The 21,764-nt window shown below is 43.8% G+C and overlaps 1 protein-coding gene across 1 annotated transcript in view; it reads right to left on the bottom strand.

Annotated features, from left to right (window-relative positions):
• ctnna2 (catenin (cadherin-associated protein), alpha 2) overlaps nucleotides 1-21,764 on the bottom strand; it is a 1,502,658-nt gene that overhangs the window by 625,598 nt on the left and 855,296 nt on the right. Inside the window, exon 9 of the mRNA XM_078554361.1 lies at nucleotides 15,166-15,318. Coding sequence (XP_078410487.1) covers nucleotides 15,166-15,318 — 153 coding nt within the window. The remainder of the gene's footprint in view (nucleotides 1-15,165; nucleotides 15,319-21,764) is intronic.

Raw genomic sequence — 21,764 nt, 5'->3', positions numbered from 1 at the left:
CAATTCAGGTGCACAGCAGTTAGCGCTTTTTGCCCAGCAACCACTTTCTGGTTTGATATGGTGGTTGAAAGACTGAGGGAACAGTGGACTGGCAGTGAATGAAAGCATTATGACTGCTGGTTGGTGCTTTACCCAGTCCCATGTTAATGTGCTAGACCCCTATACTATATACCAAAATCGCACCCCAAGTGCCGAAACTAGAGGCATCACAGAGTCCCTTTTTATGCCCATCGTCTTTAGATTATTAGCCCGGGTGTCTGGATTCCTGGTTTAATAACAGAACAACTACATTACCATACCCACCTTGAAACACTGTCTCCCAAAAAGCTGTGAAATTTGGCTCAATTGAAATTTCCAGTACTATGATCAACAGATTTTAATTAGGTACAAGTATCAAGGGAAATGGATCAAAGGCAGGCAGATGGATTTGATGTACAGATCAGCCATGATCTAATTAAATGTTGGAATAGGAAGACGGGCTGATTGGTTTACTCCTGTTTCTATGTAGGAAGCAGAATCTCACCAGGCTACCATGGCAACTATCCCCACTGAACTCAAATGAATCAAGTCATCTTAACCAGACTTGGTGTGAATAATCAGTGAAATGGCCAAGCTAACTTTCATTGCCTGAAGGATACTGGTTCCGAATATACATCTTCCAGCTCAGCTTACATAGGTACAGAGGAACACAGGAACAAGAGAAGGCCATTCAGCCTGTCAAGCATGCTCCACCATTCAGTACGATGATGGCTCGTTGAACACTTCAATGCCTTTTACCCACACTATCCCCATAACCCTTTACATTATTGCTAATCAGAAATCTATAAATCTCTACCTTATACTCAATGACCGAGCTTCCACGGCCCTCTGGTGTAAAGAATTCCAAAGATTCACAACCCTCTGAGTAAAGAAATTTCTCCTCATCTTGGTCTTAAGTGGCTTCCCCCTTATTTTGAAATTGCGTCCCCTGGTTCTGGCCTCCCCAATCAGGAAAAACATCTTACCAGCATCTACCCTGTCTATTCCTTTAAGTGTTTTGTAGGTTTCAATGAGGTCACCTCTCATTCTTTGAAACTCTAGAGAATACAGGCTCAGTTTCCCCAACCGGTCTTCATAAGACAGTCTCGCCATCCCCGGAACAAGTATGGTGAACCTTTGTGGCACTCCCTCGATGGAAATAATATCCTTTCTGAGGTAAGGGGAGCAAAACTGCACACAGTACTCCAGGTGCGGTCTAACCAAGCTTCTATACAATTGAAGCAAGACTTCACTACTCCTGTACTCAAAACCTATTGTGATAAAGTCTAACATTCCATTAGCCTTCCTAATTGCCTGCTGCATCTGCATGTTAGCTTTCAGTGACTTATAGACAAGGACACCCAGGTCTCTTTGCACATCTACACTTTCCATTTAGGAAATACTCTGCACATCTGTTCCTTCTGCCAAAGTGGATAATTTCACATTTTTCCACATTATATTCCATCTGCCATGTTCTTGCCCACTCATTAAGTCTGTCCAAATTCTTCTGCAGCCACTGTACATCTTCCTCACAACACACATTCCCGCCTAGCTTTGTATCATCTGCAAACTTGGAAAGATTACATTTGGTACTACATCAAGATCATTGATATATATTGTGAACAGCTGGGGCCCAAGTACTGATCCTTGCGGTATCCCACTAGTCACAGCCTGCCAACCCAAGAATGACCCGTTTATTCCAACTCTGTTTTCTGCCTGTTAGCCAAATCTTAATCCATGCCAGTATATTGCCTCCTATCCCATGTGCTTTTATTTTGCTAATCAACCTCCTGTGAGGGACTTTATCAAAAGCCTTCTGAAAACCCAAGGGCAAGGTTTTGAGGTCGTCGGGCAGGCACGGTGGGTGGGCCCAGAAGTGGCCAGGAAAAGGTCCACCATGCACAATCATTCCCCGACAGCGATTTCACACTGGTGGGCCAATTAACCCACTGGACAGGAAGGGCTGAGTGGGGGCGGATGCCCATCAGCGGCTAGTTTAAAAACACCCAGGCTGCCCCAGAAAGGCTGCCATGGAAGAAAGTGTGTTGTGCATTAGCAATGTGATGGAGTCAAGTGCGGTTGGAGACTCCTGGCAGGAAGGCGGGAGGGCAGGACAGGTGGGCCTTCGGCCCTTTGCCTTTCGGATAAGTGCCTCACCGTCCTGTAGTAGGACGTGCCAGGAGGGACAGCCTTGTCCCCAGAGATGGGAGGAGGAGGCCACCGCACCTCACCAAGAGGGCATGGAAGGAGGCGGCAATGCTAGTGAGCAGCCATGACATGGTGCAGCGTACATGGGTACAGTGTCGGAAGAGGTTCAATGACCTGCTGCGCTCAGGAAGGGTGAGTACCATGTTGGCATGGGGCAGTGTGCAGAAGTGTTAAGGTGTGGCTGTTCCCACCCCCCCAACCCCCCCACCGTGGACCTCAGGGGTGCTAGAGTCTGAGTGCCAACTGTCAATGATGCCGCAGCTGGCCAAGGGGGGAGCCCTGGCTGCTTGGGCTGAGTGCCTTGTTGCTCGAAGCCATGACTCTGATGTGCCTTGCAAGGTACTTCTCAGCTGGGGTTGGCCAGGCTGCAATGACGCTGCAGGTAGAGTGGGCTAATCAATGCTCCTCTGTCCTTTCAGGAGAAGACGAGCCATAACCAAGCAGAAAGGACACGTTAAGGTGGAGGCCCGCCCAATTTGCTGCTACTCAGCAGGTTCCACCAGGATGCCCTTGAGCTTGAGAGCCGGCACGCTCCCCGTGCAACCGGGTGTGGAGAGGCGGGGCTGCCAGACAAAGGTAAGAGCACAGATCACAGGGGTGAGAGTTTCAGATTATGCAACCTTTCTAGTGTAGTCCCTTCATTGATAATAGCCTCGAACCTGGAGTCCCCATTGATCATTGAAAGATACTGGCACCGTGATGCAGATCTCCATTGTCTCACCAGGGTGCCTGGCATGCACAATGACAATGTAGTGACTTTAACTAATGACATGTCCTTGTTCTCCCTTTTAGGTTTGCCAGCAGGCATCCGATCTGCAGACCCCGAAGGACCACCCCTGACGCTTGAGGACCACCGGGCTTCACTTGCAGCTGCGTCATATCCGCTCTCTGAAGCAAGCACCAGCGCAGAGACCAGCACCTTGGTGGACATTATATTGACAGCTAGAATGTCGGTGCACATTGATGAGGGCACTTCACACTCGCTTGAGGTGTAGGTGGAGGCAGAGAGTGCCCAGGGCACCGGCAGTCGGAGGAAAGCTGGAGACCAGGATGATGCTTAGTCAAAGGCAGGTGATGAACATCTGGAGTCATCCATTAGGCAGCAGATGCTGGATGTCCAGTGAGATGTGTGGGAGGATCTGGAGGAGATCCATGAGGGTCTGTGTGCCATGGTCTCCATTGTGAAGGTGTTCATGTTGACCCCCATGGCCGAGCACACTGCCTGCTCCATTGAGAGAGTGGCGAGTCTCATGGAGAGGCAGTTCCGGAGACAGAATGAGGGATTCCTGCGGTTGCGCTCGGATCTGCAAGCCCTCACACAGGCACTGACCTCAGGTGGTCAGTGCCAGTGTGGAAGATGGATGAGGCACCCAGTATCCCAGCTCGGTGCCCATCCATCAATGCTGACCAGGGAGGTCCAGAACATCCTCACATTGGCTCAGGAGCTGCTTGTTGTCTCTGAGAGCTCTACTCAGGGCGCTCTGGATGACAGCAGCAGCTCCTCCGTCCCTCTGCAGTGACTGTGGCATCTGATGAGGCTGCAACAACTGGGAAGATGCCAACCATGGTACTGGCCGCTCCCTCCTAGGCAGGACCAGCACAGGTTCCACTGGCCAGAGGACAACCGCCAAGGTCATCAAGGCCAATAAGACAACAGAGTCATCAGGCTGCCTCCAATGCCAGTGCCAGGGAGTGGTGAGAGGTACGGGCACCAAGATGTAGCAGTCCCAAACATAAGTTTAAAGCACCATGAGCATGGGAGGGACAGTTCATGAGTGATTTTCTGTTCATTTATATTTGGTTTATCTTTCTTGTTCTGGGAATGAAGACCAGAGAAGGTTATGTAAATTTTTTTTTGATTGTCAAAATGAGATAAATTTTGTTTTGTCGTAGTGGCCTGAGTATTGTTCAGCTTTTTAGTTTTTTGGTGCAGAGTATTCCAGTATGTAATGCTGGATGTGAATAGCTCTAAACTTTATTGTTCAGGCACTGAGTGGAATTTGGGTTCAAATGAAAGGGTCATTTCAGATATCCGGGATGAAGGCGGCAGCCCTGGTGTATGGCTGAAGCTGATCTTTGGTAGCCGAGTTGAAAGAGTGTTGGATGAAGACCTCCCTGGAGGTTACCGAGGTCTGCCTCCACACCCTCAGTGTTTTCGTCACTGTGTTCCTCTTCTGACTCATGACTGGACTGATCATATAGGGCCTCTATAGCTGTGTCAAGATCCTCTTTCCCCAGTGAGTCCCTTCTTGCCAGCGCCCGGTTGTGGAGAGCACAGCATGCAACCATGATCAGTGACATCTGCTCTGGAGAGTATTGTAGTGCACCCCCTGAACGGTCCAGGCATCGGAAGCTCATCTTCAGAAGACCTATGGTCTTCTCTATCACCGCCCTTGTGGAGGGATGGGTCATAACGCTTCTCTGCCTCTGTTTTTGGGTGGTGGAGAGCCACCTCTTCAACGGATAGCCCTTGTCATCCAGCAGCCATCCATCCAGTCGGGCTGGAGCACTGAAGAGCCTCGGTACCTGGGAAAGTCTCTGGATATAAGCGTCATGGGAGCTGCCAGGGCACCTTATACAGACTTGCAAAATCTGCATCCTGTGGTCACACACTATCTACAAATTCATGGAGTGGAATCCCTTCCTGTTGACAAAGGCACCCGGCTGACCCGCTGGTGCCTTGATGTCCTCATGTCAATTGCACCCTGGGTGCTGGAGAACCCAGCAATAGCTGCAAAGCCTCTGGCTCGCTCAGCCTGGCTGGCCTCATCCGTACACTAAAGAATTAAGATCAGTAACTGCCTAAACAGAGCTTCTGTCACCAGCTTGACGCAATGTGGACAGCTGATTGGGAGACTCCACAGAGATCCCCTCCTGACTCCTGGAAAGAGCCGGATGCATAGAAGTTGAGGGCCACTATGACCTTCAGAGCCACTGGCATGGGGTGTCCACCCACACAGTCAGAGCTGAGATCAGGCTCTATCATCTGACAAATGGAGGTCACTGTCTCCCTTGAGAGACGGAGCCTCCTTCGACATTGCACCTCGGTCATATTGAGGAAGCTGCATCGCCGCCAGTAAACCCTGGCAGCAGAATAGTGGCATCTTCTGAGGCTCCTTGTGCCTTGGACTACCTGCTGGCCCTGCACCCCTGTGCCTCTCCTCCCACCGGTCGCTCCCCTGGAAGCTGCACAGGGCCACCTTCCCTCTTCGCCCTCCTGCCCCTCCCTTCATCCTCAGAGGAGGTGCCACCAGTGGAGACCACAATCCCCATTACCAGGGTAAGGGAAGGCTGTCTGATACCTGGAAGGGTCCACACAGTCAGAATCCTCCAGGGGCCTTGGGGATTCCAAGGAGTCCTGAAATGAAACCTGGAAATGCTAGCAATGAAGCCCTAAACAGAGATGAAGCTGCCAAGTACCAATGTCACCAGCAGCAAAGTATGTACCAAACTCCCCACTACTGACACTTGCAATGCTGCTCACCCCTTTTATCCCGCCGGTGGATGAGGTTTTTGAAAATGTTGGCTGGTTGCCTGCCTGTTTTGCCCATGCGACGAGCATGAAATCACATGGGCAATGAAAAATCGGCGTCAATTGGCTTTTTAGTAGCCTTAAGTGGCCTCTTAATTAATGGCGGGTGTGGTTCTGGCACCTGTTCACGCCCACCGGCTGAAATACTACGCGAGTGCGCAATGACGTCGGGATGGTCGCCCAACGTCATCGCATGCTATTTGACGTCTGGTTGGATGGGGCGCACGCCTGCCCGTGGGATGTAAAATTCTGCCCCAAGTATACTATGTCCATCAACACTCCTTTATCAATTTTGTTAGTAACATCCTCAAAAAGCTCCAACAAGTTCATCAAACATGAATTACCATTCGCAAATCTGACTATGCCCAATCAGATCATGATTGTCCAAGTATCCATTTGTCACATCCTTTATAACCAATTCTAGCATCTTCCCTACTACTGATGTAAGGCTAACAGGCTTGTAGTTCCCTGTTTTCTCTCTCCATCCCTTCTTAAATAGGGGGTGAGATTTACTACCTTCCAATCTTCAGGAATCATTCCAGAATCTATAGAACTTTGGAAAATGATCACCAATGCATCCACTATCTCTATAGCAACCTCTTTCAATACTCTGGGGTGCAGAATGTCAGGTCCTGGGGACTTATCAACTTACAGTCCCATTAATTTCTCCAATACAACCTTATATATACTAATTTCCTTCAGCTCCTCAATACCTAGGGAATACCTAGGTATTCCTGAGGTATACCTAGGGGCCACCTCCCTAGGTATTCTCCCCATACCTAGGGAGAATTTGGGTTATTCTCCCTAGTCCCTTGGATCCCTAAATCTGGGAGATTTCCTATATCGTCCTCAGTGAAAACAGACACAAAGTAATCATTTAGCTTCTCTGCCATTTCTCTATTCCCCATTATGAATTCTCCTGACTCTGCCTGTAATGGACCTACATTTGCCTTTGCCAAACCCTTCATTTTTACATACTTATAGAAGCTTTTACACTTCAGTTTTTTTTTCGCTAGATTGCATTCATCTTCTATTCTCCCTTTCTTTACCAGTTTCTTGGTGTTCCTTTGCTGTATTCTAACAATCTCCCAATCCTCTGTTTTACCACTACGTCTGGCAATTTTATAAGCCTTTTCTTTTAATCTTATATAATACTTAACTTCCTTTGTCAGCCATGGTTGACTGACATTTTTTGGGTTTTTGCACCTTGAAGGAATGCAAAGGTACTGTAAGCTATGTAATAGTGGTTTGAAGACTATCCACTGCCCATGTGCAGTCGTGCCTTTTAATGTATTTTCCCAATTCGCCTCAGCCAATTTGTCCCTCATACCTTCATAATTTCCTTTACTTAATTTTAACACCCTTGCTTCAGAGTGAACTACCTGACTTTCAAACAGAAAGTAAAATTCTATCATATCACTCGTCCCCAAAGGCTCTTTTACAACAAGATTATTAATTAGCCCTTTTTCATTACATAATACCAGATCTAAAATAGCCTGTCCTCTAGTCGGCTCCTCAGCATACTGCTCTAAAAAAACATCTCTGACACACTCCAGAAACTCGTCTTCCACAGCATTAGTGCTAAATTGGTTTACCCAGTTTATATGCAGATTGAAGTCACCCATGATTACTCAATTGCCCATGCAACCTGTGGATTTAACCCTTTTAAACTCTCATCTTAACTCAGTAATCACATTTTAACATGCATTACACATTTGGAGGATTAGTCAGAAATCCCCAAACACACAAATGTAGGTAGGTGAACCCACGCCTCCCCTCTTAAACTCCCATCTCTAAGGTTCGGCCCGAACCCGTTTAAGTGGAGAAAATGGTCAAGGCTCACAACCTGTCTTTTTAATAGTTTATTGTAACATTGATAAACTTACAACATCAGTACCCTGCTGTCCTTATAATTAAATCAGCATTTACAAATGAACTTACAAACGTTAATACCCTGCTCCAGTTTTTAAAGTTAAATTGCCACAAACACCATCCCCATAACTTCTGAGCTTCACCCACACTGTTAATCCCTGAATTGCTGATTCTGAAAAGTTGCTTCAGTTCCTGCTGTTGCCTTAGTTTAGTTGTCCTGTTTTAGTTCATCCAATTCCCTCATAAAACTTCTTTTCCGTGAGCTCTATACTGTGCAGCTGTGGGCTGCTGCTTTTCTCCTGTCTGCTTCGGCTGTTACTGCTCTTACTACCTCCACTGATCTTCCTACTGAAATACATATTTCTTAACAAAAATCACAACCGTGACGAAGCTGAAAAAGCCCTCACCAAATCTGTGTTTTCTTACATATTGTAACAACTTCATGAATAGTTCATTAACATATGAAGGTGCTTTTGATTTGGGAGCTCCAGGTTATGATATCTGGTGGATTTTGCTCTAATCAAAAAGTTCTCTGGAATTAGCATTTGCAAGGAATGTGGCGGCACATTTAGACATGGTGCACCAAATCTGTAAGTATTATTTACAGCTCTACAGTTTATATTTGCATATCCATTGTGTAGTCTGAAGGCGTCGTTAGCTGGCTTTTGATGGATATGTTGAAAAAGTCACTTAATGTGTGTATGTCAGGCTTTCAATGTCCCATGGAATGCCAGGTAGCAGATTTTGGCCAATTTCTGAAAATTGTCCATCACAAATATGCTTTTTTGGCAATACCCTTTTTTTTTGTTTTTAAATGTTCTTTTAAGTAGAATGCATTCTTGCTGAAGGACCAACACATAAGATGAGGTCTTGCCAGCATCAGCCACAACCCACAAAAGACATTTTAAACTGTTAAATGTTTAATATTGAGAGCTATCAATGGAAGCGGACCAATACCATTATACCATTACACTGGGTTGCTTATGCACTTGAATTGTACATTTGGATAGTGATTACTGTTATAATGCAGTAAATTAAATTATTATTTAAATAATAATTTAAATAGTAATTTGCATTTTGGGTGAATTTCAGGAATAATCCAAACAGTAGCTCTGAAATAAGTCCAGAATGATGAGAGAGCTAAGCAAAAGTAGTACAGAAATATTGGCCTAGGAACAGTTTCCAAATTTTACTCAAAGTTAGCTGGACTCATTTTTTTCTCCACTGTGGTGAATTATCAGCACTCTCCATATACACAAAGGGTCATTTCACACTATATTCATCCATGCGTCCACTAAAGCCTGTTTTCTGTCGAGAGGGGCATCATAGCTAATGGAATGGAAACATTTTTTTTTACGGCCAATGCTAAGACTGTCTTTTTTATACAGGTTATATCTATTGTAGAAGGATCCACGTAATAAATTATTGGAACGGCGAAGCCAATTGAAGTTTTATTTCTTTTTTGGTAAACAAAAAATTAATCATACTTCTTGGGTAATGAGATATAAAACCATTCATCTTTCCAGCCCTGTCTTTCATCCAGCTTTCTTATTACATTCAATTTTCAGGTTAATCCCAATGGATTAAGGCTCACGTAGGAACATGTCAATGCTTGTTTTGGTGGCTGCGATGCATAACTAGAAAAGTGAGCAATGTTCACAGAAATCCCCAATGCCAAAAAATTGTTTACACAGGTGATTTCAGAAATCATTTAGAGAAGGAGCCTAAATTGGATGAGGGTAGAAAGCACACAATGTGAAAATGTCATTATGATTTGAAGTCAGATTCATAAATCATTAAAGGGCCACTCTCATCCCAGTACAAAGGTTTCTATCATTTCTTTAAAAATACATTGTGCTGCCATGAAAGACCTTGTTGCATCAGTAAAATGTGCCAATGCACAGATGTTCCGACCATTCTCCAGAGTAATCTAATACTTCATTGGCTCCTGCTTGGCATACAGGAACAATGAAAATTTGAAAAAGTATTCAGAGAAAAAATGCTGGGATTTATAATTGAGGCTGTAGATTAGAAGAAACAATAAAGTAATATATATGTAGAATAACCTTTCAGCAAATATGGTACCAACTAATTCAAAGAAGATGTGGTTAAATTGGTGATAACAATCTAGCGATAAGTACAGGGGCCTAACATAAGACCTAATATACTAACATTTTTTTTTGCATTGATAAAAACAAGATCGACCACCATCTCAGCCAGCTCACTTTCCTTCCTTATACCCAAGAATGGCCAATTACATCTCCCGACTGAGCCTGTTCCTATCAGTCTTTGGGATCAGTGGGTGAAGCCTTGAGTTGACAGCAGGAAAGTCTCTAAAAATATAATGTGCAGTGTTACGATCACTGTAGAGACTGATAACTTTTAAAAGAAAGAAATCCCCAAGACACCAACGGAAAGAAAACCGTTGAATAAGATTTCACGTTTTAAAACTTTTACTGTAACAAACAAACTAAAATCAACATAATTCAAACATTAATAACAGGCAAAGCGTGTTTCAAATGAAAAGGTAAGTTTTGCTATAAATAGTCGATGCAACAAAGATTCGTATAACATAGTTACAAGCACTCGCATTACTCCCTGCATAAATGTGGCACCATGTGCAGTTTCACAGTCTTTTCAACTTGTCCATCATTATGTAGGATCCCTCACTTCCCATTCAATTATTTCGGTCCTTGAGTCACGTTCTCCAGTTGCCGTGTTTCATCTGAAGTCCATGGACACAGTTAACACTGACAAAGTGCATGTCTACAAACACTCTCTCACTTGAGTCATGATAGTCCTGATGGCACAGGAACCCCAGAGACTCCTTTCTCAGTCTGGTTGGCTCTGGCAAAACTGAAACGGAATAAGTGGGGCCTCGTCAAATCCACAATCCCCTTCCCTTCCTGTCTTCAGCTTTCTACCCTTTCCAACTGTTTAACATGTACAGCAACACAAGGCAGGATTTTCGGGTCATCAGGCGGGCACGGTGGGCAGGCCTGGCAGGGAAACGGGCCACCGCCCGCGATCGGCCACCGACTGTGATTTCACGTTGGCTGGCCAATTAACAGTGGGTGAGGGGGAGTGTACAGTGAAAACTCTCTGAAGGCAGAGAGCTGCCTCAGGGAGCTGAAGAATTTTAGGTCCAAAAATAAAGAATATGAAATTCTGAAAAAAATGTCCCCACATTGGACTCACCCGCCTGAACATACAGATAATAAAAATTCCGCCCAAACATTTTATTTTTTAAAAATTAACATCGGAAACCTCATCATACCCTTGGATGAGGTCTCCTCAAAAATGCAAAGGCCACCTGGCCCATTCGCCCACTTGCCTAGTGTAACATTGGACAGGCAGATAAAAATCAATGTTAATTGAAACTTTAATGGCCTTAATATGCCTCTTAATTGTCGGCGGGCGTGCAGCCGACTCTTGTGCATGCCTACCGACCGAAATATCGCACTAGTGCGCGATGACGTTGGGATGGTGACCCGACATCATTGCGCGCCATTTTATGCCCGATCAGGTCAGGTACAAGCCCACCTTCAGGACATAAAATTCTGCCCACAGTCGCTGCTCTATTCTCAATGGCCTTCTTTAACACCAGGATCCATTCTGAAGTGCAGGTACTGTTCTGAACTGTCTACTGCAAAGATAGGCTGAAACTCAACACCACTGCAATTAGCTTTCTATTTACCCTTTGCTTCTTAGATTTTCATCCCCATGGCACTCTCAGGTCACATGGGCATTTCTTGGAACTAAGCTGATGTCATAACCAAGAAATCAATTATCCCTCTTTCACTTTGCTCTTAAAGGGGGCATCACACAAAAATAAAATACAGGCTTTTCCCAAAGCGCATGGGTCATCAAATTTTCCCTCCGTGAAAGAAAAAAGCCTTACTGAAAAGTAAGGGTTTTTCACAATCCTTTAAAAATACAACACATTTTAACCACATAAACACTTTAACAACTACCTTATTACATTTTGTACAGGTCATTTTTTTCCCTTTGTCACATTTTACAATTAAACCTATTGCATTGGCAAAATTATAAAACATATAACAAAAACAACCAAATGTGACAATTAGGTTTTAAAGTTCAACCTGAGTGAGTTCTTAGGGCTCCAATGTTCTTGTGTACAAAAGTTTGTTTTTTACTATTACTATTTGATACACTTTTAATTTTCAGAAGAGATTACCTTTCCCATTCTGTATAAACTTTCCAGTTTTTCCATGTCCTTGGTTAAAAGGTTGTATGTTAACTTTGTGTTCCTCATATTGTTATCTTTTTTATCTGTATAGGACTGTAGACAGTCTGCACTTGGGTTATCACGGCATCTGTGCAAGACCTTGTTGTATTACTTAAACACACCGAGGTACAGCTCTTCTGGCTATTGTCCAAGGTTGTCAAACACTAGTCCCTACGTTCAATGATGAAGGGAGAAATCTCCCCTTCCCCCAATTTGGCCTTCAGCACTTACCTTAGTATCAACCGTGGAAGATGTGCTGGACGCCTCGGGGTCCTTCTTCCCCTTTAATTTGGCACATGCTTCTTTAAGTGATGCAGCAGTGATCTTGCTACAACGCCACTGGCTCTTTCTGTGGACTGCAGCTGGGATCCCATGAGTTTGGTAGGAATCATGTTGGATACTTGTAATAAATGTCTAATGATCCTCAACTCAGGAAACTGGGCTGGGACCAATAAGGGGTATTGGGTGGTGGACCTAAATCGTACCCTGTCTCTAAAGGCAGAAATAAGGAGATACCAGCCTTTGTGCCAGCAAGCTATCATATATCCAATATTTCTGTCAAGGGGAATCACAGGCTAACCTAATCCTGTTCTCACACAAGGACACGCTCTTCATCAAGAGCAAAGGCTAATTCCCCCTTTCACCAGCTCAGGCTTAATAAGGTTTACTTCAGAGCCCCAGATTTGGAAAAGAAAAATACGACTTCAGTAGTCTAGATTCTAATATCATTCTTCTCCACAGGCACAACAACAATAACTTGTATTTATAGAACAACTTTAACATAGTGAAATGTCCCAAGGCGCTTCACGGGAGCATTATAAATCAAAATTGACACTGAGCCACGTAAGAAGATATTAGGCAGAGGAAGTAGGTTTTAAAATGCATTTAAAGGAGGAAAGAAAGGTAGAAAACTGGAAATGTTTAGAAAGGATATTTGAGAACTTAGGGTCCTTGGTAGCTGAAGGTGCAATTGCCAACGGTGGAGCAATTAAAATTGGCGATTAAAATTCAGGATGCTAAAGAGGGCAGAATTGGAGGAGTGCAGTGATTACAAAGGGTTGTAAGGCTGTGGGGGGTTATAGAGATGGAGCGGTGGGGTAGAGGCCATGGAGCAATTTAAAAACAAGGATGTGAATTTTAAAACCGAGGCGATGCTTAACTAGGAGCCAATGTAGTTTAGCAAGCACAGGAGTAATGAGTGAGTTGGTGCAAGTTAGAACATGGGCATCAGCGTCGTAGATAAGTTATGGAGGGTAGAATGTGCGACGCCAGCCAGGATGTGTTGGATGAGTTAAGTCTAATGGTAGTAAAAGAATGGATAAAAATTACAACAGCAGATAAGCTGAGCCAGGGTAGACTCAGGTTACAGAGATGGGAATAGATGGTCTCAGTGATTGCATGGGTACTTGGTCTGAAGCTCAACTCAGGGTCAAAAATGAGACCAAGTTTGTAAAGAGTCTGGTTCAGCCTCGGACAGTTGCCAGGGAAATGGATGGTGCTTAAGACACAGAGTTTGTGGTGGGGACTGAAGACAATGGGCTGAATTTTGTAGGACAGGGTCAAGTTCCACCACTGGGGTCGTAGTGGGAACTGATATGCAGCGGGGACCTGGCGTAGCATTTTGCTGGCTGCAACCAATTAACAGGCCGCTGCCAGGGCCACTGTCCAATCGAGGTGGCCCAACTTGCCTAATCAGAGGGCTAGCAGCTCAGCAGCCTTGGAAGCGCCAATGTTAGTGGTGGCTACTGCTGAGGTTGCATGATGAAGGAGAGGATGTCTCAATGCTGAGGCTTCCTTGAAGATGGGTGAGTTTTTTGAAGAAGCTTGGACTGGGCAGACAGGTCCCAGCAAACTGGGGGAGACGGCTATTCTGGCAGTGGCCCGTAGGTGCTGGTAAAATGCCAGTGGTGGCAGGAAGGGGACCTTAATTAACCACTTAAGTGGCTCAATTGGCCTCTGAGCAAGAGGGTTGTCTTCCATCTTCTTTGCCACTGGGAAAATGACAAAGCAGTGGGAAGATGACAGGCACTTCAACCCTTGATTTCCCTTGTCATTTTGCACCCCTGCCCTCTCCCCACCATTTCCCAGCCTATCTCTGGAGGGCTGGTAAAATCCCGCCCAACAAATGGGGTAAAACAAAGAAGTGCAGCATCATTATCATTAGATTAGAAATATATAGCAGTTGGAATGAAGTGTAGGCTAACATTTTACTGACCATTGTTAAAAATATCAACTTTTCCTAAATTACAGATCATATAACATTTTGGAAGCAGTGCACATTCATCAGAGTACCGTGGATTTTAACTATCTGATGAAAGATACAGGGCGGCTGTATCTACTATTTGATATATGACTAGGTTTCAAAGCAACTAGCACCATAATAAGATCTAAACGGCATTCTACTTTTCAGGTGATAGTGTTCAAAGTATTGGATGCATTGATGGTTGGCTACCAGCATGGCTATGTGTTGAGACAAAACCATTGTCAAATTTGATTTGAAACTCAACACAGAAGTGGCAAATGACTATTGAGGAATAGAGACAATTTAAATTGCAAGGTGACAATCTTTGAAAAGGAAGCGGCATCTGACATAAATCTCCAAATATGAGGAATATTTTAGGAGGAACAGATAAAAGCTGAAAGCATTAGGCGTAACTACATATTCTGTACATTCAGGAGCCCTAGAACATGTGGGTGATTCACAACTGATTATTTTGAAACAAAATAACAGTAAACTAAACAAGTGAAAGAAAACGCCACCCTCCAACATGTTGATTAGCTGAAGCATCATCTGAGAAGAGGTTTGTTTAAGATCAGACAGCAATGTAATTTCAAACTCACACTTAACTGCAATATTTAGCAATTGTTATTACTGTTCTTTTTGTAAATAGTTTTATCATTGGCAGTTCCCCACCAGGCTGGAAGTGTTGAGTCTCACTGAGGTACCATTTTACACATGGAGCTGCTAGTTCTCTGAGACCTCATCCACTGACCATTTTCATGCATGAGCTAGACAGCGAGTCAGAATAAAGTTTACATCACAACACAGCATATCATGCATGAGCCCTTTCTTTATTCAACATCTACACATGTGCACAGGCCACATCATAGTTGTCCTGGACCTGATGACATAGCTGAGAATAAAACATAGGACCCTCTGACCTGCAAGACTAATGACATCAGATGGTGACTTTACCCGTAAAATCCACTTGAGTTTCTGCTATATACCCAATTAAGAGAGCTCATGAATTGAAGAACTAACATCTGAATTGCAGCACATACTCACTTCTACCAGTTTGTTGGCATGCTCACGGAAGACTTGTGCATACTCCTTCACCTCCTTTTCATTGCCGCTCTTCGCTGCCTCGATGAGAACCAAGAGAGGGACATTGGTCTCCAGAAACGAGTCGGAGATGTGATCCATGACAGCCTTGCGAAGCTTTTGAGGAGAAGAAATGGAAATTAAAAACCAGCAATAAAGTGGAAGTGGTCAAAAGGACCTAAATTTGCAAAAGGCTTTTTTCATTTAATGAATATAATTTATCCTTAGCATTGTAAAGCATTTTTCAGCTCAATTGCCAGAAAAGCATGAAAGACATATGAAGTATTTGATTGCACCCTGTCATAGGTCACTCAGGAAATTTCAAGAACCTTAACCCTTGTTCAATGACAGCAATGGTGCCAGGCACTGAATGTACAGGCCAAAGTAATTCATTTCAATGGGCTGGATTTTATGGCTCCCTGCAGGTGCTTTTTCAGTGGAGGATTCGGGCACGTAAACACAAGGGGTGACCAGCCCACCAACCTCTCACCCAGTACTGATCTGTTACTCATGATATGCTAGGTGGGTGGGTTCAGAAATCAGCAGCTGCCCGCCATATTTGAATAAATAATTAAAGGTCAATTGAGCTTGTTACCAAGCCAATTGACTGGGATGTTACGCTGCCCATGTCATAATACGGTTGGTGTGGACCGGTGGGTGGGAGTGGGCTTAGTACATTTTTTGAGGCCAGGTTGAAAAAGGATGGGAAGGAGGTGGGGCGGCGGGGGGCGCACATCATTCAGGGGCACCCCCCCAAGATTTCTCCACCACTCCACCCCGCCCTGTTCCTCGCTGCCTGCCCTCCAAAACCCTGCCCCCACCCCCCGCCTCCCCAACCCCCACCCCTCTCTTCCCATCCCTGGGCTCTCGGATCCCTCCCCGCCCTAAAAGCCTGCGACTTACCTGTCTCCAGCAGCCATCGCTCTTGTTCTTGCCTATCCTTGCAGTCCCGGCAGAGCCCACTACTGAGCTCTGGTACTGCTGGAACTACTAAAGAGGCCAGTCCATCAGATTGGCCGGCAGCTCTCGAGGGCCAGATTTCTTCCCACTGAGGGGCGGAAGTCCCACTCTCACCTGGTTTCGCCCACCAACAGTGTGTTATGGCTGTAGGGTGGACTTCTTTCCAGCATGTTAGCAAACGGCCGACTTTCCTTCCAGAGGATTTGGGTGAGCAGTGCGACCCCTCCCCCAATAAAATCCAGCCCAATATAACAGAACATTGGTCCAATAGAGCTTTGCACCATTGCTTTACAGCTTTCTATTTATCTTATTGAACATCAACATATTAGAATAAGATAGACAAAAAAGTTGATCCCCTAGTAATGCTAAAACTGCTGGCTTTGCAAATAATTCTTCCACTGGCTGAAGAACAAGGTACCACTGGGTCAAGCCTCTGGTTGTGAAATGCAACCATTGTATTTATCACTTCATAGGCAAAGAATCAAAGAGTATTTGTTACAAAAATAATTCTATTACAGCTGCTCTGCAAGTCACTTCTGTTCACTCAGCAATCGTGACCTGTTAACAACCATTTTTATTTTCCTTGTGAGTGTTTATAGCCAGGGGTTTCTGAGCTATGTTAACATTGAGAAACTAAAGACTTTTTTGTGCTTAAGGGTAGATTTTCAGTCATCTCCCAACGCGAGGCACTTTGCCTGCTGGGGCCTGGAATGGAAAATCACAGGCCTTGCACCTGCCATCTTTCCATATGCAGAGCATGCACTCAAAAGCTGTTTTAGCGCCAATGCCAGGCACTCTCAGATGCCACGTGTAAAAGGTAGGATCATAGAATCATAGAATGGTTCGTGCACAGAAGGAGGAGGCCCTTCAGCATTCATCACGCCTGGGCTGCCTCTCTGAAGGCGCAATTTACCTAGTATCATACACCTTCCTTCTCCCAGTAGCCCCACACATTCTTCCTTTTCAGATGATAATCCAATTCCCTCTTGACGCAATTGAACCTGCCTCCACCACAATTTCAGGCAGTGTATTGCAGGCCCGAACCACTCACTGCATGAAAAAGTTTCCCTTTGCATTGCATGGCTCCTTCTGTTCATTACCCAATAAAATGCCTGAATCTTAGGAGAACAGGTCTTACCATACTCAGGATAGCATATGCAGAATACACACCAACCATGCTTGCAGCTCAATTGAGTGAGTTTGGGATTTTAGTGCTAATTGCTTTCCAGGGAACTGAGTTACGATAGCGCAAACTCATTTCCCAAGAGCCATGAGATTGGGAAAGGGCAGGTATTCATTCCATTAGTCTGTGTTGGATTCAAATCAAGACAGCAGAGATAACAGGGCAGCGAGACAATCCTCCTGGAGAACTGCAAGTTTTGTGATAGAAAATGTGAGTCCACAGCACCCATTTTAGAGTGAAGATACTTTGCATAACATGTCTGTGCTGCTCATTAAGTGAGTTAATACCAGAGTGTGATCTTAAAAAGAGACACTTAACACGGCATTGCTTTTCTTTTAAACAAGGACACCCTAAAGTTCAAATGTATCAGTACATCATTCATCATGGCATCCTGGCAACGCTGCTGCATCAGGGTGTGATGAACTACCACATCACCCTATATTTTGGAATGGTGCCTTCAGATTTATTGAAATTAAGAAGAAATAAAAAATCTGTTTGATATATTATCTTTCCAATGAGCCATGTCATCACCGTTTCCTTGACAGAAATGTAGGAATCAGCCATTCAACCCCAAAAAGTCTGTTACACCAGTAAGTTAGATCATGGCTGAAAAGTACCTCAACTCTATTCACCCACCCTTGATTCATGTCCTTTGATGTGCATGCTTAATAAAACCCTATCAAATGTAGGTCCAAAAAATGTAATTGACCCAATAACCAAAGCTGTTTGGTAGAGAGTTCCAGATTTCCACAACCCTTTGTATATGGTTGCATCCACTCTTTGTCCAACATTGGAGCCAAATGGGTTCATGATGTTTATCCTCTTCACAGAAAACTTTTGATATGAAGCTTCCTTTTGAGAATATTTCAAAAGAATTTTACTTGAATAAAAGAAGTTCTGCTCTGCATTGTTAATTTCCTGCATAATGTAAGACTGACATACCTGAAGACGTCCACCAAGAGTTTATGGCAGGTCCAAACGCCCCTCTCCACATGCAGCGTACATTTATGCTATTGTAAACTTTGTGTCAGTAAATCTATCAACTAGTTTCTTGATGCTTTTGATTAATTATTTTTGCAAACTACAAGGTGCAATGGCAGAGTTGTTTATCCTGAGCAGTCAACACTGTTGACAAAAATAAAGAGTGCCTGTTTCCGTTTTACACAGTCTTGAGAAAGCCTGAAAACTAGTCACTAAACAACTATTCTTCCTGCCTGACATTTGCTGACTCATCATGTGTGATAAAACCCATCAACTCTCAGTCATTCAGAATGAGACTCACTCTTTTAAAAGGCATCACCTGTTTCGATGTTTCTCGCTCTTAAAAATAAACACAGCGCCATATGTTTAAATGAGTTTGCAATCTGCCTCACTCTCCTTGATACCATTTCCCTCTCCGAACATTTCCCCACATTGCCAGCTCTGCGTGTGGTCATTTATGTGCTCTGAATTTGCTGGCAAACACCTATTGCATGTAGGTCAATTTTGCCAAATTCTGCAACTTCAAACTTTCCAAGAAAGAAAGTTAGGCTCTGGAGGGGGGACGGAGTCATGCGGATCAAGGCATTGACTCCGTTTCTTTCTCTACAGAAGCTGCTGGACCTGCTGAGCTTTTCCAGCATTTTCTGTTTTTGTTTCATGGAAATAGGGCTACCATTTCGACAGTAAAGTTTGGGATTTCACTGAAGGTATCAAGTAACGTTTGTGCCGCACAAGTGCCAAGCAATGCCCAACTGCAATAAGAGAGATTCTAACTATCTTCACTTAACATTCAATAGCATTACCATCGCTGAATTCCCCACTATCAACATCCTGGGTGTTACCATGGACCAGAAATGTAAGTGGACTAGCTATATAAATACTGTGGCTACAAGGACAGGTCAGAGGCTGGGAACTCTGCAGCGATTAACTCACCTCCTAACTCCCCAAAGCCTGTCTAGGCACAAGTGAGGAGTCTGATGAAATACCCCACTTGCTTGGATGAATACAGCTCCAACAATACACAAGCAGGTTGACACCATCCAAAACAAAACAGCATGTTTAATCAGCATCCCATAAGAATATAAGAAATGTGAGCAGGAGAAGGCCATTCAGCCTCTCAAGCCTGGTCTGCTATTCAATAAGATCATGGCTGACTAATTGTGGCCTTAACTCCACTTTCCTGCCTGCCTTCCACAACCTTTGGCTCTCTTGTGAATCAATAATCTGTCTAATTCAGTCTTGAACATATTTAATTGACCCAGCCTTGACTGCTTTCTGGGGTAGTGAATTCCAAAGAATAATGACCCCTTCAGAGAAAAACATTCCTCTTCATCTCTATCTTAAATGGGAGACCCCTTATTTTGAAACTGTGCTCCCTAGGGCGAGATTCTCCCACAAGAGGAAACATCCTCTCGGCATCTACCCTGCCAAGCCCCCTAAGAATCTTATATGTTACAATAAGATCATTGCTCATTCTACTAAACTCCAATGAGTGTAGGCCTGTGGTAATCTGAGATGCAAACACCTTTAAGAAAATGTGACCAGATTGACCATGTGATTGTATACCCAATTGCTGTGTAGCGCGGGCTACAATGTTAATTAGTAGTTTAGAATAGGGTCTGGTTTGAGAAGCACACATGTGTTAGTGCTCTTTGACTTGTGTTAATAAACAGCATGTTCTTCATCTCATGTTGGTCTCTGCGTCTGCAGTATCTCGTAACCAACTCACTAACCAGCAGATAGGCGCGCAACCGTGTTTGCTGTGAAAAGCGACCCGACAGAAGGAACATAACAAGGCCCAGCCTCAAACTTTCCTCATAAGACAAATCCTTAATTCCAAGCATCAACCTAGAGAACCTTCTCTGAACTGCCTCCGATGAAGCATATACCTCATTAAAGCTGGATACAATTCTCCAGGTGCGGTCTCACCAATAACCCATACAGAAAGATTTACCTACTTTTCTACTCTATGCCCTTCACAATAAAGGCTAATATTCCATTTACCTTCCTAATTAATTGCTGTACCTGCATGCTAACTTCGTGCACTTCATGTACAAGGGCACCCAGGTCCCTCCATATCTCAGGATACAACACTCTCTCTCCATTTAAATAATATTCTGCTTTTCTATGCTTTGTGCCAAAGTACACCAACTCACATTTTCCAAAATTATACTCCACCTGCAAATGTTTTTCCCACTCACTTAACCTATCTATATTCCTTGTAGACACTTTGTATCCTTTTCACGACTTGCTTTCCTATTTACCTTTGTATCATTCTAACTTTTTCCCTATCACAGATGTTATGCCGACTGGTCTATAGTTTCCTGCTTTCTGTCTCCCTCCCTTTTTGAATAAAGGAGTTAGGTTTACTATTTTCCAATCTAATGAAACCTTCCCAGAATCTAGGGAATTTTGGAAAATTAAAACCAGTGCACTAACTATCTAACCTGCCACTTCTTTGAAGGCCTTAGGGTGAAGTCCATCTGGACTGGGGATTTGTCAGCCCGCTGCCCCAGCAATTTACTCAATACCACTTCTCTGGTGATTGTAATTTTCCCGAGTTCCTCCTTCCCTTTCATTTCCTCATTTACAGCTATTTTGAGGATGTTACCTATGTCCTCTGTAGCGAAGACTGGGGCAAAATACCTGTTTAATTCATCCACCATCTCCCTACTTTCACTAATCAATTCCGCAGATGCACTCTCTATAGGATCAATGCTCACTTTTTTTTTAACTCTTTTCTTATTTAAATATCAATAGAAACTCTTACTATCCACCTTTATATTACTAGCTAGTTTTCTCTCATACTCTAATTTTTCTCTCCTTATTAATCTTTTTGTCATTCTTTGCTGTTCTTTATATTCTTTCCAATCTTCTGACCTGCCACCCATCTTTGCATAATTATATGCTTGTTATTTAAGTTTGACACTGTCTTTTACACTTTTTAGCCAACCACGGATGGTGGGGCCTCCCCCTGAGATTTTTATTTCTCATTGGAATGCATATATTCTGTGTATTCTGAAACAATCCTTTAAATGTCTGCCACTGAACTTCTATTGACATATCCTTAAACCTCATTTGCCAATTCACTTTAGCTAGCTCTACTTTCATGCCCTTATAATTGTCCTTTTTTAAGTTTAAAATACTAGTCTTGGACGCACTCGTTTCTCCCTCAAAATGAATGTAAAATTCAATCATATTATGATTGCTGCTTCCTAGGGGTGCCTTCACAAGGAGGTTATCAATTAATCCCATCTTGTTGCTCAATACCAGGTCTAATATAGCCTGCTCTCTGGTTGGCTCTGGAATGTGCTGCTCTAAGAAACAATCCTGAAAATATTCTGTGAACTCCTCATCTAGGATACCTTTGCCCATCTGATTTTTCCAGTCTATATGTAGGTTAAAATCCCCCATGATTATTGCTGTAACTTTCTGGTGA

Source organism: Cetorhinus maximus, chromosome 1, assembly GCF_964194155.1.
Source record: "Cetorhinus maximus chromosome 1, sCetMax3.hap1.1, whole genome shotgun sequence".
Classification (NCBI taxonomy): Eukaryota; Metazoa; Chordata; class Chondrichthyes; order Lamniformes; family Cetorhinidae; genus Cetorhinus; species Cetorhinus maximus.
The sequence above is the reverse complement of the archived record's forward strand: the minus strand, read 5'-3'. Positions and strand labels throughout refer to the sequence as shown.